The following is a 25,088-nucleotide window of genomic DNA, read 5'->3' as shown; positions in this document are numbered from 1 at the left end:
TCTTACTTGTGAAAGGTAATCCCCCGATTCCTATTTTCAACAGTCCGCTCATTTGAGCAGGAAAACGCTGAACACCATCTTTGTTTTCTACCTTTCAACTGTCAGTTTAGGCTGCTCGCCGGCTCCTCATCAGCACTTCAAGATGGCGGCCAAATTGCTCACGTCACAGCAACCAATGTTGCGTCTACTTATAACATGTCTATGGTTATAACGTCATTGCAAACACGGCAATCTGTTGCGTCCACTGCAGTTTGCTACCTTATTCATACTTTTTGTCAAGTGATTTTTTTTTAAGCAGGGTTTCATGAGGTACCTATACATAATGTAACGTTAGTCAATGTATCACACACAGTAACATTACGTTAGTCAATGTATCACACACAGTAACGTTACGTTAGTCAATTTATCACACACAGTAACGTAACGTTAGACGGCAGTCAGCAGCACCGCGTATTTTAGTCACCTACAAAAAGACAAACATAGTCAAATAAAGGTCAGTTAAAATGTATACTATATTAAGAATATGTGTACATATTGCATAGGGTCCTGACATCTAAAAAGTACAACTCTGTTCATTGTTATGTTCATATATTTGTTATGTTTTTCATGTGTACGCACACATAAACACACATACAGTATGAGATGAGATCAATGAGATAAGGTAAGAACAGGATAGAAACTGCTGTGGAACTAGTTACAATGCAATATGCCATTGAAATACAATGTTAACACTTTTGTGCAAATAAGTACAGTTGCACTTGTTTTTTTCAAATGTGTTTATTCTGTAAAGGAATGAGTTACATGTTTAAAATGACTGGTTAATAGTGCTATTTTGAAGTGCAATGTCAGCACTATCTTTTTCCCTGCAATTTCAAATGCACTTGTTTTAATTAATAAATACAGCGTTTTAAAAGCATACACAATCTGTGTAAACATATTAGTCTGTGGTTAAATGACTTGAAAGGACTCGAAACTCAAAATGCAGGACTTGGGACTTGACTTGAGACTTTCCAGTCTTGACTTTGGACTTGACTCGGACTTGCCCTGTCTTGACTCGGGACTTGACTCGAGACTTGAGGGCAAAGACTTGAGACTTACTTGTGACTTGCAAAGCAATGACTTGGTCCCACCTCTGCTCATCTGTGAATTCACAGTCTTGCTAAAAAACAGTAGCGTGCATTTTCGCTTGTCCAACGTTATCACAGTATTCATCATTTCTCTCTTCTGTTCACTACTTTTGTTTTACCTCTCTTTTTAAAATGAATCTGTTCTGTGCTTTGTATGGTGTGGTTATGTTCAAGTTGCAGCGCATCTCCATGTTTCAACATTCACACACATTCACGCCATCAGTGTGTGAATGTGTGAATGTGTGCGTGTGAATGGGTGAATGTGGAAATAGTGTCAAAGCGCTTTGAGTTCCTTAAAAAAAGGTTGAAAAGCGCTATACAGGTACAACCCATTTACCATTTCTGTGTTAGCACTTGGATTAGCTGAACAAAACAGCTCGTTAAGACGACAACTGGGTCCCTTCTTTTGTTGTTACATCGACACATGACACTCCAGACCAATAGTTTTGTTTTTGCTAGTCTTGTTTTAAAATCTCAATATCGTGTAACGCTGCTTCTGTACATGTTGAATGGGGGGGGGGGGACAGCAGCAAGACAATCGCTTCATTCCAAGGCTATTAAAATGTTAGTCTCCCTCCCCCACAAAGTATAGCTGACGTCAACGACACGTGCAGTAAGGATGGTTCTAACCCGAATTTGGAGAGATGTGTTTTCATGTGTTACAATCCCAGTGACTTTTGGTATAAACCACCCATAGTGATCGGAATGAAATTTTAATCCAAACGTGTGTGATCGGGTCAGAATATTCCGAATGGCATGTTACAGGAAGCATTTTTATTTCAGTTAGGTTTTTAATCCGATTAAAATGTGTCCATGTGAACATAACGAGTGTTGCCGTTTCCTTGTATATTCTTTTCCTCCTTTATCAGTCCCTCCAAGATTTCACAGGCTTTTTTTGTATTGTTGCAGTAGACCCATTTTTGAAGCTTTTCAGGCGGAATTACTTCCCATTCTTGCTTAATATATACAGCTTAAGTTGTTCAACAGTCCGCGGTCTCCGTTGTGGTATTATTACACTTCATAATGCGCCACACATTTTCAATGGGGGACAGGTCTGGACTTCAGACAGGCCAGTCTAGTACCAGCACTCTTTTACTATGAAGCCACGCTGTTGTAACACGTGGCTTGGCATTGTCTTGATGAAATAAGCAGGGGCGTCCATGGTAACGTTGCTTGGATGGCAACATATTTTGCTCCAAAACCTGTATGTACCTTCCAGCATTAATGGCGCCTTCACAGATGTGTAAGTTACCCATGTCTTGGGCACTAATACACCCCCATACCATCACAGATGCTGGCTTTTGAACTTTGCGCCTATAACAAGCCGGATGGTTCTTTTCTTCTTTGGCGCCCACAGTTTCCAAAAACAATTTGAAATGTGGGCTCGTCAGACCACAGAACACTTTTCCACTTTGCATCAGTGCCGGCGACTTTTCTGGGTGTTGTTGATAAATGGCTGTCGCTTTGCATAGTAGAGTTTTAAGTTGCACTTACAGATGTAGCGACCAACTGTAGTTACTGACAGTGGTTTCCTGAAGTGTTCCTGAGCCCATGTGGTGATCAGTGACGTGCGGTGAACTAAACACCAGGTGAGGCATAGATACTTCTGGAGTTTTCTTTCTTCTTTTTTTTTTACTTAAACTCATATGTGCAGCTCAAATCATTGTTGATTGATTGTTTGATTGAGAAGTTTATTGACATCTTAAAGAATTGAATCCATGTAATGCTTTAAAAAGGCAAATGGATGGCACAAAAAGCCAAAAGGCTTGTTTCCATTGTGGTCCATGATTTAGGTTGCACATTAGATTAACAGGAAAAAGAAGGGAGTTATTTGCTTTCATAAAAACGTTATCATAATGATATTATGATATGATAAATGGGTCCAAAAAGTATTTGATACAGTTGTTATTAAATATTTTTTGGTCCAATTTGCTTAACAAAAGTATTGTGAGTGCATCCTATCTTTATGTATTTGTATCTGAAGTATGAATAGCTATCCTCCATGAAAACATACTTTGTATGATCACATTCATTTTGTCTTAAAGTCCAGTTTAGAGAAGTATTTAATCTTGGATACAGTATATAATCCTCCATATTGGCAGACACATTCATTTAATTCCATTTCATTCCAAGCAATAAAACAATATTTTTGCATCTGACAAAAACACCCACAAACGTTGGCTTAATCTAATAAAAATGCCATGTTTGTTATAAATACAGTTAAAAAAAAAGAAAGAAAAAAGGCTGGCTTCCCCTGGAGAGACATGTGTCTGCTAGCTTGAGCACCCCCACTACTCAAGTCAGAGTACTGCTGAGGCTTTGAAGTGCAAGTTGACAATATATCGCCCCCTACTTTGAGGCAGAGGTACTTGCTGCCTCATGGCCTGCCTTTTCCCTGTGGCAACCAGCACGCGCCCCCTCGCACGCACACGCTCAATACACTTTGTGTGTAGCCGTGGAGGCACCCCCTGTGTCTACCTCACTTCTCGTCTGCTGCGTTATTTTCATCAGGAAACACGGAATTTCCACGATTTTGACCATGAAAATTATCAAAATATACAGGAACCACAACAAAATCACATAGAAAGCATAGACCAAAAGAGAAATATTAAAACTTATTTTATTTCATTACTTAGTTTTTGAACATCACACCAAAAGGGACAAGTGGTAGAAGATGGATGGATGGTTAAGCCTTTTACCCCCCTGGTGGCAAGGTGAGGCACTGCCTCACTTGCCTCCCCTGACAGCACGTCACTGGTGGTGATATCCTTTACACACTGATGTCGTTTTTTGATGCAGTACCGCCTGAGGGATCAAAGGTCACAAGCGTTCAATGTGCAATGATTATGTGCAGTGATTCCTCCAGATTCTCTGAACCTTTTGATGATATTAGGGACCGTAGATGATGAAATCCCTAAATTCCTTGTAATAGCTCATTGAGAAATGTTGTTAAACTATTGGACAATTTGCTCACGCATTTGTTCACCAAGTGGTGACCCTCGCCCCATCCTTGTTTGTGAATGACTGAGCATTTCATGGAAGCTGCTTTTATACCCAATCATGGCACCCACCTGTTCCCAATTCCCAAAAAATAACAAAGTTTACCAGTTCGAACGTTAACTATCTTGTCTTTGCAGTCTATTCAATTGAATATAGGTTGAAAAGGATTTGCAAATCATTGTATTCTGTTTTTATTTATGATTTACACAACGTGCCAACTTCACTGGTTTTGGGGTTTGTACATGTGTCCCGAAAATTTGAAATCACACCGTGGAGACATGGCGCAGATATTTATAAAAAAAATGTTGCCTTTCATCATATTTCCTCCAAACAAGCCGTTTGGAATTTGCCCAATTTGTGACCTTTTTTTCAATTGGTGAAGTCAGCAGATATTATAGGTGGGGGAAATAATACATTTTTAGATGCATCGCAATTCGGACATGATTCATTGTAAAATCGCTTAGTAAATGTCAATAAATTATTTGTTTATTGTAAATAAAGTAATGCGGACAGTTCACCGAGAGATCCGACCAGCTTCTTTATTATTGGGGAACCAGTGACGTGCAGTCAGGGGAGGCAGGTGAGGCGGGGCCTCACATCCCGTCATGGAAAGAAAAAAAATTTAAAAAGAAAAACAATTAATTAAATTGTTATATGTATCCAGTGATTATACTATAAATTTATTTTCCATTTAACTTCACCAGTTTTAGATAATTTTTATTAAAAATCGCTGAATTTTCACATTTGCCGTTCAAATACTGAGAAGAGACTTGCGGTGATCAGCAGCCAGTTGAGCCTCACCATGGATTGCGCAATGACTCGGCTAACTGCTGGCCTGCTGTGCAGTGAGACCGTATTGCTATATGAACTATATTATACATTTCCATAGTTTAGTTAGCTGAGGTATATAATGTACAGTGTATTTTGTCAACAACTGTATGTGTGTAACGTATTTCTTGTGCTGAGCAATCATAAAACGGCTGCAAAGACGCACTGGCTGAGGCTCGCAGTAATCCCGGCTCCTGGTGGTAGAGGGCGCTAGTGATCCCAGAGATCATTTTTGCGACTACTCGGCTGCAGAGTAAGTGACAACAAGCAGCAACAGTTAACGATCGTTAATTTTTTCCTCTCGCCTGGATTTTTAACATGGAGGATTACATATCTAAAATAAAACAGTTTTTGTTATTCCCGTTTGATTGTGGACTATTACTGACACCTTGTAGCGATGGGAAAATGCTGCGCGTCATCAGTTTGGTCACTTCCGGTTTACGATGTTAGTTCAGTTCATGAGACAATAAGAAGTAGACAAGTTGTGTTACCTCTTACAAGCCTTGGAAAAGATAAGTCTGTAAGTAAACTGTTTAACTTGTTTATGTGGCTCAATATGAAGGTGGAAAGTGTCTAAATTTGATAGTAAGATGTGTATTGAAAAACGATTTTTGTGCACTAATTTAATGGATGTTTGAGGACTTAAAATGGCTGCCGGTCGTGTATTTCCACCATAGAAATAGTTTCAACACTCAGCAGTGTTTGTTTGATGGTGGTGCTGTGTATTTGTGTGGAGCTGATGTTTACATATTGTGTATTGCATTTCAGTGTGTTGATTGAATCATATAGCTTATACATTGTCATTGTGTGTATTTCAGTTTTACAAAAAAAATTAATAAAAGTCCAGTGCAAGACAAAGCAAGATCAACAACAATAAAGAGCCTAAATGGATTCATCTGCTTTGGAACTTTATTAGAACGTCCTGGATTGGTTGTTAGCTGTCTGCCAAGCTTTATAACCTCAACACATGTAGTGAGGGCAGAACAGTTTTCTAACTAAACTTTCAATCGAAGCAGGTGGTAATAATTAAAGGAAGATCTCCATCGAGACAGAGAGACTTCTAAAACTGAAGAAAGATAAGGAAGACTTCTACAAACAAGTTATCGATGCTTTTGTTCAGAAGGAGCGGCGCATGGACTTCATTTATAAGTAAAGGTAAGACCAAAATAACGTTTTTTTTATTAAATATGCTTTTTTGTGTGCTACAGTTTGTATGTGTAAAGTTAAAGTTAAGTTAAAGTACCAATGATTGGCACACACACTAGGTGTGGTGAAATTTGTCCTCTGCATTTGACCCATCCCCTTGATCGTGCCGTGCCCGGGAATCATTTTTGGTGATTTAACCCCCAATTTCAACCCTTGATGCTGAGTGCCAAGCAGACGATGCCCAAAGATTCCCACCACTAGCAGATTTCTCCACATACAGTATGTTAGAAATTTACCTGAAGAGTGTTGCGTGAGTCCGCCATTGTAGTCCGACGTTGTTGTCAGTAAGCTCCTTCTTTTTCGCTATCCTCTCGTTGTGGGGCAGACTGTCTCGTACATGCACATGCATCCTTCGCTGTCGCCATTTTTAATACAAAGTAGCCTATAGTTCTAATTTGTATCCATCAGTAGACTCCATATTGAAGCGCTAAAAACTACAACATGGCTGACAGGGAGAAGACGCGGTCGAAATTTAGATAAATAAGACCGCCCTTAAAGTTGGTCTGTGAAATAGTCTATGCAAAATTTTGACCAAAGAACCCCCATTGCATGTTATGTAGACCACAAGGAAGTGTTTTAAATGTAAAAAAAAAATCTTAATATGATCCCTTTATATAAATGTTACAGGGTAAATGTAGCGCGTTACTACCCACCGCTGACACCTATTTTTTTATATAAATTATTTTTTATAAACATTTAGGAAAATATGATGTATCAATTGTTCAATTGTTTAAATGAGCTACCAATGAAGATATCAACTCTTAAAGGGGATTTTTGATTGATTGATTGAGACTTTTATTAGTAGGTTGCACAGTGAAGTATATATTCCGTACAATTGACCACTAAATGGTAACACCCGAATAAGTTTTTCAACTTGTTTAAGTCCGGGTCCACTAATGATACAGATATATACTATCATATATACTATCATCATAATACAGTCATCACACAAGATAATCATCAGGGTATATACATTGAATTATTTACATTATTTACAATCCGAGGTGTGGAGGGGGGGGGGGTTAGGTTTGGTTGTTATCATCAGTCATCAACAATTGAGAACAGAGAAATGGATATTGAAACAGTGTAGGTCTGACGTGGTAGGATATGTACAGCAAGTAGTGGACATAGAGAGAGAGAGAGAGATCAGAAGGCATAAGAAAAAGTATCTACATTTGATTGTTTACATTTGATTATTAACAACCCGGGGAGGGTGTTAGTTTAGGGTTGAAGTTGCCTGGAGGTGTACTTTTAGTGCGGTTTTGAAGGAGGATAGAGATGCCCTTTTATACCTGTTGGGAGCGCATTCCACATTGATGTGGCATAGAAAGAGAATGAGTTAAGACCTTTGTTAGATCGGAATCTGGGTTTAACGTGGTTAGTGGAGCTCCCCCTGGTGTTGTGGTTCTGGCGGTCATTTACGTTAAGGAAGTAGTTTGACATGTACTTCGGTATCAGGGAGGTGTAGCAGATTTTATAGACTAGGCTCAGTGCAAGTTGTGTCCTCCACCCTGAGCCAGCCCACTTCGGAGAAGTGGGTAGGAGTAAGGTGGGATCTGGGGTGGAGGTCTAGAAGTAACTGCACTTTTTGTGGAATTTTGCCTATAATTCACAATCATTATGAGAGCCAAGAAGACAAAATGTTTTTTTGTTTTTTTTTGCATCCTAACATGTAAAAATCGGCTCGTTCTAGGCAGCATTCTACCACTAAATCACTTTAAAAATGCTTTCAAAAACCGTCAACAATATTTCATTTACGTTCCGTAACCCGTATGATAACCAAACTGTAGCGACATTGTTATTGTCAGAGCCAATACTGAGGAACCCTTTTTCTAGCGTACTAACACATTGGCGTGCTTTGGTATTAGCCGTAAAAGCTAACTACGGCGAGAGATAAGCTAGCTTCTACAGCAAGACGAAAGCGTTTGAGTTTGTAATGCACAACACTGTGATATAACACCAATCTGTACTGACTGAAAAACATGAACAATCATATTACAGTATCTGTAAAGTATTAGCCCACATTTCATGTTTTGTTTGTACACAGCTAGCTCGACAGCTAGCTGTGTACAAACGTATAATTTTTTTGTTTGCTGCGTGTGTTATGATCAATATAAAGTGTGGCTCACTCAATGGACTCTTTTGTTCAGCCGACTGGGGACATTTTTTCTGGTTTATTTGGGGCAAGCACTCCATTTATGTCAAAATAGCTTGTCTCCAAATTCCACATTTGTTAAAGTTAAAGTTAAAGTACCAATGATTGTCACACACACACTAGGTGTGGCGAAATTATTCTCTGCATTTGACCCATCACCCTTGATCACCCCCTGGGAGGTGAGGGGAGCAGTGAGCAGCAGCAGTGGCCGTGCCCGGGAATCATTTTTGGTGATTTAACCCCCAATTCCAACCCTTGATGCTGAGTGTCAAGCAGGGAAGTAATGGGTTTCATTTTTTATAGTCTTTGGTATGACTCAGCCAGGGTTTGAACTCCCAACCTACCGATCTCAGGGCGGACACTCTAACCACTAGGCCACTGAGCAGGTTACTTTGCAGCTTTGTGTCGCTTTCACCTCACTCGCTCTGCTTCCGTCTGCTCCGACGTCTCACCTTCTTCTTCGTGCTCGTTTCTCGAAGCAGCGGTTCATCCTCTGTTCATTCAGCTTCAAAAATATGAGGTTGTGAATCCTCAATTGTCCAAAAATTCAAAAAAAAAGAGTTTGTTCTTGTCTCTCATAATGATTGTGAACGACGGGCAACATTCCAAAAAAAAGTGCAGTTCCCCTTTAAGTTGATTTGAGGCTCATTCTTTAAAAGGAAACAAGCCAAAAATTCCTAACTTGTTTGTGAGTAATCTAAATGTTCTTTCAGTTGAGTGACTTCCAAAGTATGTTATCAGTAATGCACTGAGCAACGTAGCTTATGTCCCTTGGGGGCGTGTCTAAGATGATGTAGTGTGTGTGCGATGCCTGAGCAGACCCAGAGCAGATCGGTGGAGCATCGAGGCAAGCTGACTGGCAGTGAAGGAAGAAGGAGACAAAAGGGGATAAGATGAAGGCGGTCAAGAAGGCCATAAAGAACTTGGACAAGTCCAACACATGCACATCACGGATGTGGAGGCTCTTTCCTCACCTCTTGTTGTGTATGTCTCTAGTTGTTTACGCGGTGGTGGGCGCACTTATATTCCAAAAAATTGAAGGAGGGAACACAACCACCAACGTGGAGTACAAGGACTTCTTAGGAGACATAGTGCTGCACGTCCAGAACCTCACCAGGCACGTCCAGAACCTCATCAGTACGTACCAAATACTCCCAGATGGAGTTAAGTGATCCCGACATTTAATTATAATTTGTTTACCTTCAGAGAACTCATCAGTCACACAACAAATCGTAGATGACTTGGAGAACAAGATGCAAGAGGATTTCAAGACCATTTGGCTCCAACAGCCTGGCAGGTGGACCTTCGCTGGCTCCTTGTTCTTCTGCTGCACGGTCTTCACAACAGTGGGTAAGTGCCAGTTCAGTGTCCTCCTGATTGATTATCGGCATTGGCTGCACAGGCATCGACGCCAAGTAGATAAAAGGCCAGGTTGATAGAAATATGAAATATAGAAATTAGAGATGTCCGATAAAATTTAATATCGGAAATTATCGGTATCGTTTTTTTTATTATCGGTATCGTTTTTTTAAAAAAAAATTTAATTTTTGTTTTTATTAAATCAACATAAAAAAACACAAGATACACTTACAATTAGTGCACCAACCCAAAAAACCTCCCTCCCACTCATTCACACAAAAGGGTTGTTTCTTTCTGTTATTAATATTCTGGTTCCTACATTATATATCAATATATATCAATACAGTCTGCAAGGGATACAGTCCGTAAGCACACATGATTGTGCGTGCTGCTGGTCCACTAATAGTACTAACCTTTAACAGTTAATTTGACTAATTTTCATTAATTACTAGTTTCTATGTAACTGTTTTTATATTGTTTTACTTTCTTTTTTATTCAAGAAAATGTTTTTAATTTATTTATCTTATTTTATTTATTTATTTATTTTTTTTAAGTACCTTATCTTCACCATACCTGGTTGTCCAAATTAGGCATAATAATGTGTTAATTCCACGACTGTATATATCGGTTGATATCGGTAATTAAAGAGTTGGACAATATCGGAATATCGGATATCGGCAAAAAGCCATTATCGGACATCCCTAATAGAAATATATTTCAGTGATTGAGAAGTACAAAGGTCTGCTTAATCCAGGTGTCGGCAACCCAAAATGTTGAAAGAGCCATTTTGGACCAAAAATAAAAAAATAAAAATCTGTCTGGAGCCGCGAAAAATTAAAAGCCTTATATAAGTGTTGTAATGAAGGCAACACATGATCTAAGTGTAGCTATATCAGCCTACTATCAAAGGCTGACGCAAATCTTTGTTGACAGAAATGTTGTATTTTAATTTTTATTCTTCACATTTTTGCAGCATTGGAAATAATTAGTAAAACGGAGGCTTTTCAGAGGGTGAGATAACTTCTGGAAATGAATGGCCAAAGGTATAGATGTGTGTGTCCAAGTTAAAGGAAACAGCAGGCTGTCTTCTTCTAATGGATTTATTACAATCTTTGCAAGCTGGGTAACGTTTGCTGTGGTCTGGAACAACATGGCACACAACTATGAGAAATGCAGACAATTTTACATACAGATAATGTGTCAGGAGACATGCCAATTTAGATTAAATACACACAGGACATAAGTGAAGGAAATTAAATGAGCTCAATTATACCTACAAACGAGGCATTATGATGCAATATGTTCATATAGCTAGCCTAAATAGCATGTTAGCATTGATTAGCTTGCAGTCATGGATTGACCAAATATGCCTGATTAGCAAATCAACAAAATCAACAAAGCTCACCTTTATGCATTCACACACAGTATAAAACGTTTGGTGGACAAAATGAGACAAAGAAGGAGTGGCATAAAACACGTCTTTCTGTGGCAGCATCGGAGAAAGTTGTATATGTAAACAAACTACGGTGAGTTCAAGGATCGCTGAAATTAGCAGGACAAAACGGTGCTTGCCAAATACTTTCATCAGTGAAGCATGTATAACCTAAACAGTGGGATTTCTAACATTGAGGGAGGTTTGTGTTGTGTTTTTTTTCTCTTAAGGGACAAGCGGTAGAAAATGGAAGGATTTTTTTTTTCATTTTGACACATCTCAGAAAGAGGTCCAGGGAGCCAGAAGGGCGGCGCTAAAGAGACACATGGGGCTCTAAAGCCGCGGTTTGCTGACCACCGGCTTAATCAAACCAGCAAGACTGGAATGTTTTTATAAGGGTGTCTCGGTTCAACTCTTTCACTTCCTATACGATACCGATATTGCAGACTCTTGTAATAGCCACTACCGATATAGATTTAATAAGATATCAGCAGGAATCAATCATACTTTTATTATTTTGTTGTCTGGAATGAGACACTTGTGATTTAGGGCTATATAAATAAACATTGATTGATTGATTGATTGATTGATAAAATTACTCAAACAGAGAACAATGGAAGGTCTTAAGTACATTATAGGTATATAATGGGTACATTATAGTTACATAATGGGTACATTATAGGTACGTAACGAGTACAATATAGGTACAAACGGGTACATTATTGGTACATAACAGGTACATAATGGGTTCATTAAAGGTACATAGTGGGTACATTATTGGTACATAATGAGTACATTATATGTACATAATGGGTACATTATAGGTACATAGTGGGTACATTATAGGTACATAGTGGGTACACTATAGGTACATTGTGGGTACATTATAGGTACATAGTGGGTAAATTATTGGTACATTATTGGTACATAGTGGGTACATTATAGGTACATCATGAATACATTATAGGTACATAATGGGTACATTATTCGTACATAATGGGTACATTATAGGTACATTATTGGTACATAATGGGTACATTATGGGTACATAATGGTACATTATAGGTACATAATGGGTACATTATAGGTACATAATGGGTACATTATTCGTACATAATGGGTACATTATAGGTATATAATGGTACATTATAGGTACATAATGGGTACATTATATGTACATAATGGTACATTATAAGTACATAATGGGTACATTATTGGTACATAGTGGGTACATTATTGGTACATAGTGGGTACATTATAGGTACATAGTGGGTTCATTATCGGTACATAGCGGGTACATTATTGGTACATAGTGGGTATATTATAGGTACATAGTGGGTACATTATAGGTACATAATGGGTCCAAATAGATAAGCAAGAGGTACATTATTGGTACATAACGGGTACATTATGGGTACATAACGGGTACATTATAGGTACATAATGGGTACATTATAGGTACATAATGGGCACATAATAGGTAAATAATGGGTATGTACATTATAGGTACATAGTGGGTACATTATTGGTACATAGTGGGTACATTATAGGTACATCATGGGTATAGAGGTACATAATGGGTACATTATTCGTACATAATGGGTACATTATAGGTGCATAATGGGTACATTATGGGTACATTATGGGTACATAATGGTACATTATAGGTACATAATGGGTACATTATCGGTACATAGTGGGTACATTATTGGTACATAGTGGGTACATTATAGGTATGTAACTGGTACAATATAGGTACTTAACGGACACATTATTGGTACATAACGGCTACATTATGGGTACATAACGGGTACATTATAGGTACATGATGGGTACATTATAGGTACATAATGGGTACATTATGGGTACATAGTGGGTACATTATAGGTACATTGTGGGTAGGTTATAGGTACATAGTGGGTACATTATAAGTACATAGGAAGTACATTAAAGGTACATCATGGGTACATTAATCATACATAATGGGTGCATTATAGGTACATTATTGGTACATAGTGGGTACATTATAGGTACATCATGGGTACATTATAGGTACATAATGGGTACATTATTCGTAGCATTATTCGTACATAATGGGTGCATTATAGGTACATTATTGGTACATAACGGGTACATTATAGGTACATAATGGTAACATTATAGGTACATAATGGGTACATTATAGGTACATAGTGGGTACATTATAGGTAAATTGTGGGTACATTATAGGTACATAGTGGGTACTATATAGGTACATAGTGGGTACATTATAGGTACATCATGGGTACATAATGGGTACAATATAGGTACATAACGGGTACATTATTGGTACATAACGGGTACATAATGGGTACATTATTGGTAAATAATGTGAACATTATAGGTACATAGTGGGTACTATATAGGTACATAGTGGGTACATTATAGGTACATAGTGGGTCCATAGTGGGTACATTATAGGTCCAAGGTGGGTACATAGTGGGTACATTATAGGTACATAATGAGTACATTATAGGTACATAAAGGGTACATTATAGGTACGTAAGAGGTACAATATTGGTACGTAATGGGTACATTATAGGTACATAAGTGGTACATTATAGGTACATAGTGGGTACATTATAGGTACATTGGGGGGAACATTATAGGTACATAGTGGGTACATTATAGGTACATAGTGGGTACATTATTGGTACATAGTGGGTACATTATAGGTACATCATTATTGGTACATAATGGGTGCATTATAGGTACATAATGGGTACATAATGGGTCCATTATTGGTACATAATGTGAACATTATAGATACATAATGGGTCCATTATTGGTACATAATGTGAACATTATAGATACATAACGGGTACATTATAAGTACAGTACATAATGGGTACATTATAGGTACATAGTGGGTACATTATAGGTACATTGTGGTTACATTATAGGTACACAGTGGGTACATTATAGGTACATAGTGGGTACATTATTGGTACATAATGGGTACATTATAGGTACATTATTGGTACATCATGGGTACATTATAGTTACATAATGGGTATATAATGGGTACATTATAGTTACATAATGGGTATATAATGGGTACATTATAGTTACATAATGGGTATATAATGGGTACATTATTGGTACATAATGTGAACATTATAAGTACATAATGGGTACTTTATAGGTACATAACGGGTAATACGCTGCAGCTTTGGAGACAATAGGCCTGATTTACGAAAGGTTTGCATGTACTAAAACACGTGCAAACCTGATAGCACATGCAAAGCTGATCTACTGAACGTGTGCAAAGTGGATTGCGTCTGTTAAAGTTAAAGTTAAAGTTAAAGTTAAAGTACCAATGATTGTCACACACACACTCGGTGTGGTGAAATTTGTCCTCTGCATATGACCCATCCATCCCCTTGTTCACCCCCTGGGAGGTGAGGGGAGCAGTGGGCAGCATTGGTGCCGCGCCCGGGAATCATTTTTGGTGATTTAACCCCCAATTCCAACCCTTGATGCTGATTGCCAAGCAAGGAGGTAATGGGTCCCATTTTTATAGTCTTTGGTTTGACTCGGCCGGGGTTTGAACTCACAACCTACCAATCTCAGGGCGAACACTCTAACGATTAGAGTGTTCACCCTGAGATCGAACCTACCGATCTCAGGACAAAAACAATTAAATTACAATTGAAAATTACAATTACATTAAACAATTACCGTAGTTTAATGTAATAATTAGTGCTGTCTGGTCTTGGCTCGATACCAATATTTTGGTACCACTACCGCTACCAAAATGTATTTCAATACTTTTCAAAATAAAGAGGAGCACAAAAAATGTGCTTATTGGCTTTATTTTAACAGAAAATTTTATGATACATTACACATGTTACTTACTACAGTCAAAGGACAAGTTTGGCATTAAATAACAGTGAACATACTCGACAACTTGTCTTTTAGTAGTAGGTAAACAAACGGGTTACAAAGGCTCCTGTGACAGTCTCCTTCGTATGGGTTCCCCTGGGACCGACAGTCTTCGTGAGCCCGGAGTGCAGGGCTAAACAAGTTTTTATTTTTTTATATTTTGCAATGTTCAGGGCTGTATCGCCAGCGGCCTCCTTCTCGCACGTGTGGGGGTTTTCTTCTGCTCTCATCAGCGCTCCCCCTCATGGCCTCGGACACTGCTGATGAAGGAGACAGGTGATTAGATTACCAGCCCCAGCTGACCAATCTACTCACCTGCCAGCTGGGCTTCAAAGCCAGACCATACACACTCCCTTCCCGCAGGAGGCACGCCGACCACGCCCCCCTCCACAGCTCCTAATTTGGCTGCTGACGTAGTCTATGCAATAGCATATTGTGTAATTTGCGAAAATTCTAAATCATGAGAGACAAGTGGTAGAAAATGGTTGGATGGATGGATTGTTAATCTACTTATTAATTTCTTGTTAATATTTGGTTACTATCTCTTTTAACATGTTTTATCTATCCATTCATCCATCAAAAACATCTTCTTTTGCTTTTACGAGAACAGGTCGCGCGGGCAGCAGCATAAACAGAGTCCTTCTCCCCAGACACTTTGTCCAGCTCCTCCCGGGGAATCTCAATGCAAGCTGGCTGTTCCCAGGCCAGCTGTTTGCTCAGCTCTTTCTTCGCCATGACGGTTCGATACAGGGTCCGCATAACTGCAGATGCCACACCAATCTGTCTGTCGATCTCACGATCCACTCTTCCCTCACTCGTGAACAAGACTACTTGAACTTCTCCACTTGGGGTAAGTTCTACTTCCCAGCTGGAGATGGCACTCCACCCTTTTTTGGACGAGAACCATCAGGACCACAGCATCTGTAAAAAGCAGAGACCTAATCCTGCAGCCACCAAGCCGGACCCCTCAACGCCCTGACTTGTCCATAAAATTTATGAACACAATCGGTGACAAAGGGCAGCACTGGAGGAGTCCAACCCTCAATGTAAATGAATTTGACTTACTGCCAGAAATGCGGACCAAGATCTGACACCAATCATACAGGGAGAGGACTGCCACAATCAAGCGGTCCGATACTCCATACTCTCTAAGCACTTCTCACAGGACTTCCCAAGGGACACGGTCGAACGCCTTCTCCAAGTCCACTAAGCTCATGTCGACTGGTTACGCAAACTTCCATACACTCTCAAGGACCCTGCCAAGAGTACAGGGCTGTTCCAGAGACCAGGACAAAAACCAGACTGCTCCTCCTGAATCTGAGGCTCGATGATTCGGATTAGTGTCCTCTCCAGTACACCTAAATAGTCCTTACCGGGAAGGCTGAGGACTGTGATGCTGGGATAGTTGGAACACACCCTGTGCTTCCCCCTCTTAAAGTGAAGAACCACTACCTCAGTCTGCCACTCCAGAGACACCGCCCTCAATGTCCACGCAATGATGCAGAATCTTGTCAACAAAGACAGTCCCACATCATCCAGAGCCTTAAGGAACTATGAGTGAATCTCATCCACACATAGGACCTTGCCACCGAGGAGTTTTTTAACTACCTTGGGCAACCTCAGCCCCAGAAACAGGGGAGTTCACCACATATTCCCCAGGCACTGCTTCCTTGTAGGAAGATGTGTAGGTGGGATTGAGAAGGTCTTCGAAGTAATCCTTCCACTGATCCACAACATCCCAAGTCGAGGTCAAACACAATGTTGACAGTGCACAGCTTCCCTCTCCTAAGGCGGCGGATGGTGGTCCAGAATCACTTCGAAACCGTCCATTAGTCGTTTTCCATGGCTTCCCTGAACTCCTCCCATGTCCAAGTTTTTGCCTATGCATAAGCACAAACAACAGTTGAGACCGGTCCTCTGACCCAGAGGTGTGGGGGAGCTACCCTCTCGTCTACTGGGTTAAACTCCAACGCACAGGCTCTGAGCCGTAGGGCAACAAGTATTGCCACCCGCCTGTCACCACTCAGTGCTTGCAATACCATAGTGGAAGAGAGTCTAGCCCCTCAAGAGGACTGGTTCTAGAGCCCCTGCTGTGCATCGAAGTGTGTTTGACTAGATCCAGACGAAACTTCTTCACGTCCCGCACCAGCTCAGGGGTTCACGCGAGTCCGCCGGCACATTTGATGCTTGCGGTCAAGTCTTTCCTGATGCCCTAACCCACCATCAAAATTTCAGGAAGATCAAAGCAAATAGAAGAAAGTTATGACTGTTATAAATGTTCCCCAAAAAAGGGCGATTGTAGGGTCAATATTAACGTTTAAACATTTTTGGACCCTGACCTTAAAGATTCGTGTCGGTTTGAAGGAAGATCCAGTAATCTAAAATTAACAGTTTGATTGGTATTGGCGTGGGACAGATTCTGTGGCCAGGCTCCGGCCATTTCAAATGGCTATGAACAGGTACTGACCCATCTAGCACTTCAGGGTGTCATCAACATCATTTTTATCAATGATAATCAAGATCTGAACTTGTGGAGCCGAGTTATAAACGTTTCTTGTTGTGTGGCGAGCACATCATGTCATAAGTTAAAAAAAAAAAAGTGCAAATTATCATCACCCATCAGTTTAGTATCTGTCTCTGAGCACCTGAAGTGTAGAAATGACGGTTTAATTGGTGATTGCGTGGGACAGTGCACTGCCCACTATGATTAGCTATGAACAGGTGTCATCATCATCATTTCTACCAAATAAGACCAAGATCTGAATTTGTGGAGCTGAGTTATTAACGTTTCGTGTTTTGTGGCGAACCATCGGAGCAGAGTTTGACGCCATGCCCCGCCCACATCTTATGGCATGGGCAACATTTGTTTGCGATTTATCATCACCTCTATGTGTAGTATCTGTAATTTTGATTGCAACTCATTTGGCCAAAACCCCTAGGAAGAGTTTGTTAAAGTATGACTTTTTTTTTTACCGAAAACAGGCCAAAAACCATTGGCGCCAAGTTTGGCGCCATACCATGACCGCATCTTATGGCTTAGGTAAAATGTTTTCGCAATTGTTCATCACATATATGTTTATCTGTAATTCTAATGCAACTCAGTTTGTCAAAATCCATGACCCTTTTTTTCGCCGAAAAGTGTAAGACGTTCGTTTTCAGGTATGGGTTCTTGGGACTTTTATGTGCATCCCATCATGATAGACGTCTTCGCGTAGCGTAGGCTACCAAAATTGCTGTGCCAGAATTAATATTGTGCGACTGACAGGCAACCTTGGAATTTTTGCCGGAGGGGTGTCCACCCGGACACAGCAGACTTAAAGGGGTCCCTGACCTGCTTTTTAATGTCCCATTGCAGGCCTGGGGTATTATTGGCTCAGTGGGACAGGAGAAGATGCGAGACAGTGCATCCGGCTTAGTCTTCTAAGAGCCAGGGCGGAAGGTGATGGTGAAGTTGAAACATGTGAGGAATAATGCCCACCTGGCTTAACATGGGTTGAGTTGAGTCTTTGAGCAGCGCGGAGATAAGCCAGGTTCTTGTGATGAATGGGACCTTAGCCCACTCCAGCCAGTGCCTCCACTCGTGAAAAGCCAGGATGACAGCCAGTAGTTCCTTGTTGCCAATGTCGCAATTACGTTCGGCAGCAGTCAGACGACGAGAGAAGGCACAGGTGTGCAGCCTCTGGTCGATGGCAGAACGCTGGGAGAGGACAGCCCCCACACCAGTATCGGAGGCATCCACCTCGACAAAAAATTGGAGGGATGGGTTAGCTTGTATGAGCACAGGTGCAGTGGTAAAAAGAGTCTAGAAAATGCAGCACTTGCAAGTAGACTCCAGACAAAGGGTACCTTGGGGGATGTGAGCTTAGTCAATGGTTCCGCAACACGGCTAAAATTTCGGATGAATCGACGACAAAAATTTGCGAACCCCAGGAACCTCTGAAGGTGTCTTCTAGTTGTGGGGGTGGGACACTCAACCACAGCCTGAATTTTGGTAGGGTCGGGTCTAACATGGCCCTTTTCTACTGTGAACGAAATTGACGTGGTGTGAAATGAGCATTTTTCGGCATTAACAAAAGGCTTAACCAACCAAACCTGCTGGATATGTTCTTCTAAGGTGGAAGAAAGTGCCCTTCTTCGGAGAGAGCCCGCTGGAACGCACACCATCAGCCAGCTCCAATATATGGCTGTTGGGCTTAAATGTATAATATTTGTGATGATGTGCTCTGTGGTTCCCGAGTCCACCATGAGGCTCTTCAACTTCACTCCTCTGAGCGGGGCGTCATCCACCTGATCCACCTTGAATGCAAACATGTGATGCTCATCCACTGCTTAGTTCACTTTGTCCCGTTTTCTCTGCCGACAGAAATTACACCATTGTTTCTGGTCGCTGCGGTTACCAGTTGCTGACGTGCACTCGGCTGCTATGTGTCCTTTTCTTACCACGGCTTTAACGCTCCTTCATCTCTTCCTTTGACTTGCATCACGCTGCGTTCTACAAAGCCAGCAGCACCAGACTTTTCCGTGCTCTAATCGCTCCTCAGGTTTGTTCAGAACTCAGCAAATGTTAACCTGTCATCACTATGTGTCACGTAAACAGAGAATGGTTTAAATGCATGAGGCAGGCCATTTAATATCATTGCCGTCAAATTAAACAGGGTGGAAATTGGATAGTTTGGTGAGGTCCTCGGCTATGTTGAAGACATCACACTTGACTAAACGGAGGGAAAAAAAGTTCTAACAAAGTTTACAAATGTGAACCTGCTGGAGGACCATTACCTTTGTCAGATAAGAGCTACACCTTGTCGATGCAGTGCGAGCCAGAACGTGCCGTGACCAATTTTTGTGTGTGACACTCGTTCACTCCTATTTGAAGAGATGTCAAATCTTAGTACAAATTATGCGTGGCTTCCCCATACCGGTATAATGATCTCTCAGGATCTGCAGCGCCTTCCTGCCATCATCCGCAGCATCTCTCATCATAAATGAGAAATGTTTATCGTCCAATAGTTGAATCAGAGCTGGCGTCTTCTCCCGCATCATTGTCGTAATCTTCACCCAGTATGGTGCTTTTTAAGTCCAGAAGACGCAGGTGCGCTAAAAACTTAGTTTCCCACTGTTCATAAATATTTTCATCTGCATCAAAACAGAAACGGTTCCATTGGATACCAAACTCTTTCCTGGTCCCATTAAACAAGGCACAGCACCGCGATTACCTAAACACACAGCACTCAACGGCAGCCGTTTATTGATAATTAGGCACACTGGTGTATTAGCTCAACCCACACCCAGAGTCAGACCATGGTAAGTGTTGAGAATTAAACTCTGCGACTGTTTTTTTCGGATATTGACCACGTTGGGGTTCCGGTCAGAGAATACACAGTCATCATTTGGACTCTTCCAACTTTAATGGTGCATATTGGTTTAGATTAGGTTCATTTAGTATCTGTAAACCACAAGCAAACACCCATCAACATTTATGTCATTTAACTAAACAATATATATATATATATATATATATATATATATATATATATATATATATATATATATATATATATATATATATATATATATATATATATATATATATATATTTATGTGCTTATAGATAGGCTCAAAGTAAAGCACTAGAAACATAATGTATTGCATTTTCACAATGGCATGTGAGCTAGCCACATTAGCAGCAGCAATGCTATCCTTAATAGGGAGATGTTAGCTCGTAGCATTCTGACAACACAGCACCAATAATATTCATAAAACACCACTAAATGTTACACAAACACAGTGATGTCTATTAATAAACTAAATTAGTCTTATATAATAATCAACATACTCACATCGTCAATGACTAGAGCACCGATTAAACGTAGCAGAGAAACAAGTCACCACACATGTCAAAAGGGAAGCGGAAGTGACAAAATAAAGTATCTGAAAATGTAGATAACATTGAGAATTCTTAACAGTAAGCAAGAACATAAAAATAACAAAGTTCAACATGCTTCTGGGCTCATATAATCAACTATGCAGAGATGTCTATTCTATAGCTGTGCATAGAAGAGTGGTCCAACAAGTGGACCATTTCGGGTCTCAATTCCGGTCATCTAGCACTTCCTCCTGACTGGTACTTATCCAGATATTAACCGTGGCCACCTGGCATCCTCTACTTATACTTAACCTACTACCGTATTCCACTCCCCTCTTGTTGCAAGTCTTCTGGTTTCTATGTTGTAACGTATATATGTGCTTATCGTGGCTATCAAGTTTTTTTTCCCCTGGCCCCAGACTGATGATCAGACTAGCGATAGTATTTCAATGTCGCCTGTACAAACTTTAGTCTCTGTCTCTTCTTTTCTCCAGCCGTGGCTCATCAACACCACAAACAAATGACTGCACTTTTCAGATGACAATTTCATGAACTTTAACATTTGCACTATTTTTAAAGGGGAACATTATCACAATTTCAGAATGGTTAAAACCATTAAAAATCAGTTCCCAGTGGCTTATTATATTTTTTGAAGTTTTTTTCAAAATTTTACCCATCACGCAATATCCCTAAAAAAAGCTTCAAAGTGCCTGATTTTAACCATCGTTATAAACACCCGTCCATTTTCGTGACGTCACATAGTGATGCCAACACAAACAAACATGGCGGAAAGAACAGCAAGCTATAGCGACATTAGCTCGGATTCAGACTCGGATTTCAGCAGCTTAAGCGATTCAACAGATTACGAATGTATTGAAACGGATGGTTGTAGTGTGGAGGCAGGTAGCGAAAACGAAATTGAAGAAGAAACTGAAGCTATTGAGCCATATCGGTTTGAACCGTATGCAAGCGAAACCGACAAAAACGACACGACAGCCAGCGACACGGGAGAAAGCGAGAACGAATTTGGCGATCGCCTTCTAACCAACGATTGGTATGTGTTTGTTTGGCATTAAAGGAAACTAACAACTATGAACTAGGTTTACAGCATATGAAATACATTTGGCAACAACATGCACTTTGAGAGTGCAGACAGCCCAATTTTCATCAATTAATATATTCTGTAGACATACCCTCATCCGCACTCTTTTCCTGAAAGCTGATCTGTCCAGTTTTGGAGTTGATGTCAGCAGGCCAGGGAAGCTAGGGTCGATATTCTTCTCTTGATCATCTTCGGTGGCATAAGGGACGGTGTGAGCCAAGACATCCAGGGGGTTTAGCTCCCTCGTCTGCGGGAAAAAACTGCCGCCATTGCCTGCCGTGCTACCGAGGTCCTTTGTCCCTGAATTGCTCACACACTCCGGCAGATTCAATGGGGGTCTGGCGGCAGATTTCTTTGACTTTATCGTTGGAAATGCATCTGCTTTGAGTGTCGCAGGATATCCACACATTCTTGCCATCTCTGTCGTAGCATAGCTTTCGTCGGTAAAGTGTGCGGAACAAACGTCCAATTTCTTGCCACTTTCGCATCTTTGGGCCACTGATGCAACTTGAATCCGTCCCTGTTCGTGTTGTTACACCCTCCGACAACACACCGACGAGGCATGATGTCTCCAAGGTACGGAAAATAGTCGAAAAAACGGAAAATAACAGAGCTGATTTGACTCGGTGTTTGAGAAAATGGTGGATTGCTTCCCGATGTGACGTCACAACGTCACATCGTCCCCTTTAACAAAATAGGCACATCAATTGCGGTTACGAATGGTTTGTTTGTGTTCAAATCTGAACTTCTATTGATATCTTTTGCATTAGTATTTTATTAGAATTGTGTACGTCATGCCTTTGTGACTGTTCTGTTTTATTTGTGATACATGTGATACATCTGTTATAATAAACAAACCGTAAGTCATTGGGGTATAATGCTTAAAATACTTTGGAAAGTTAGCGTCCTTGAGGCAGGCGCATAAAGGTTGCAAACAGCTTCTTTTTGTGGGGTCCCACTAAATTTTCCGAGGACTGATACGAATGAATACAATTTTTCTCTTCCACTGAAAACACATCAATTGTGCTCCCAGTGAAAAAGCTAACTGTACAGCCCTGCTTAGGAGCAGCTCAGTGGTGCAGTGATTAGACTGTCAGCCTCACAGTCAGAAGATGCAAAGGTTTGAATCCATCTGTATACTGTGTGGAGTTCTACCTGGCATTTTACATTAATTGGAGAGTATTAAAAGTGAACCTTGGTAAAATGAATGCATAGAGTAGATAAAAGTGTAGAAATAAACAACTCATGTTGTCCCACGAAGAGAAAGGAGGGAACGTTGTTATGCTCGCAAGCTGAGCTCTGAGAAGAGAATGCAGTCGTTACTTAGCAGCTGCTTTCCATGCTTGGAATATCTGAGTGGGACAAACAGTGCATGTGCACCAGTTATACTCCTTACATGTTAGCACAGGGCTTATTCATCTACAGCAAGGTTTACCATCAGGGCTGCAACGATTAGTCGACATTATCAACAAATGTCAACAATAAAATTTGTCGCTGACAATTATATTTGTCGAAAATAGTCGTGACGTCATCACTGGTGTTTTTCCGGGCGGAAGTGGGTCACTCGCAAAAACATCGCCAGTGCTAACATGTAAAGCTTGAGGATATTTCCTCTTATTCTTGTTAAAAACATGAATACCTTACTCAGTTTGCAAAGCGGACCTTGTTTTTTTATGGCAGTACATCTGTGATACGCGAGCACTTAAATCAAAGACATGATGTCGAAACATTTGGAGGGAAGATGCGGTCTCGGCCTCGGTAAGATTGTTTGTTGTTAGTAAGCAGTGTTGGGACTATTTGTAACGCGTTACTGTAACGCCGTTAGTTTCGGCGGTAACTAGTAATCTAACGCGTTATTTTTTTATATTCAGTAACTCCGTTACCGTTACTACATGATGCGTTACTGCGTTATTTTACGTTACTTTTTATGTAGTATAAAGTGTGTTTTATCGGAGTTCTGATTCTTCTTGTGTCACAAGCCGGAGAAGAGAGAGAGACATGCGCTCTGTGTGGGTGTGTCTGAGTGTGAGTGTGGGGAGCGAGGGGGAGGGGCGTGTCTGATCATGGCGGAGCCAGAAGTCGAGTTTGCTAACATGGAGATATTTTCACTACTTTTCTTTTGTCGAGCACAAAGAAAATAACATTTTAGTTAAATGTAAATTGTGCTTTGGATCAAAGATGCCATCTACTGCCCAAAACAGCAATTCAAATCTGCTGAAACAAGCTACATAGCAACATGCTTCGACGAAGCTAGTAAAGAGAGACAGAGACTCTGATGCCACTTCAGCACTGAAGGTACACACTCTGTCAATCAATGTTCCCTCTCATTGTTCATGTGTGAGCAAATGCAAAAAGTCCCTGAGCATTGAGTGGAGTCCATGTGAGCAACTTTAGACGTGCACACTGTGGCTACACCAGCAGCACACCTGTCCCAAACCTCACTAAATAACAACTTACATCTCCATCCATCCATCCATTTTCTACCGCTTGTCCCTTTCGGGGTCGCTGGAGCCTATCTCAGCTGCATTCGGGCGGAAGGCAGGGTACACCCTGGACAAGTCCCCACCTCATCACAGGGCCAACACAGATAGACAAACAACATTCTCTTATTATTATAATCAAATGACAGCAGTCATTTCCATTTCTAATATAAGTGTTTAGGCCCACTTATAATGACAATAACAAAAAATATTGTTTTTCATGAACTGTGTACTTGTATTGTTTGTCTGGGTGGAGGTCCTGCTTTGGAAATAATTTGTACCCCTTTCAGACATTGCATTTAGTTCCCATTAAAACATTCACATGTTGCACAATGAGATGTAAGCAGGGGATCATGTGTACATTCCTGCAACTTCCTGTTTGTAAAAAATATATTTTTATTAGTATTTATTTAATATACTAACAGCATTTAATGATTAATATTTATAAATTAAGATTCCTAATAAATGACACTAGAATAAGCACACATTTGATTGGTAAATCATAGTGTAACGACCTGGAATGACACTTTATGTGTGGTGTTGGAGTTGTCCGACTTTTTGTGTGGCTGTAAACGCATCACTGGCTAAGTGCCATATGTGCAAGTGTTGGCG

The 25,088-nt window shown here is 40.5% G+C and overlaps 1 protein-coding gene across 2 annotated transcripts in view; it reads left to right on the top strand.

Moving 5' to 3' along the window:
• Window positions 1-5,992: 5,992 nt before the first annotated feature.
• kcnk18 (potassium channel, subfamily K, member 18) overlaps window positions 5,993-25,088 on the top strand; it is a 39,301-nt gene continuing 20,205 nt past the window's right edge. The window contains exons 1-3 of one of the 2 annotated variants that reach the window (XM_061969235.2): window positions 5,993-6,110; window positions 9,136-9,453; window positions 9,523-9,666. In XM_061969235.2, coding sequence (XP_061825219.1) covers window positions 9,210-9,453; window positions 9,523-9,666 — 388 coding nt within the window. In that variant the 5' untranslated portion in view covers window positions 5,993-6,110; window positions 9,136-9,209. Of the gene's footprint in view, window positions 6,111-9,039; window positions 9,454-9,522; window positions 9,667-25,088 lie in introns of those variants that run through there. The other variant, XM_061969185.2, reaches the window with a different exon arrangement.

This window comes from Nerophis lumbriciformis, linkage group LG02, assembly GCF_033978685.3.
Source record: "Nerophis lumbriciformis linkage group LG02, RoL_Nlum_v2.1, whole genome shotgun sequence".
Classification (NCBI taxonomy): Eukaryota; Metazoa; Chordata; class Actinopteri; order Syngnathiformes; family Syngnathidae; genus Nerophis; species Nerophis lumbriciformis.
Note: the sequence above shows the minus strand (reverse complement) of the source record. Positions and strands in the feature narration are given on the sequence as shown.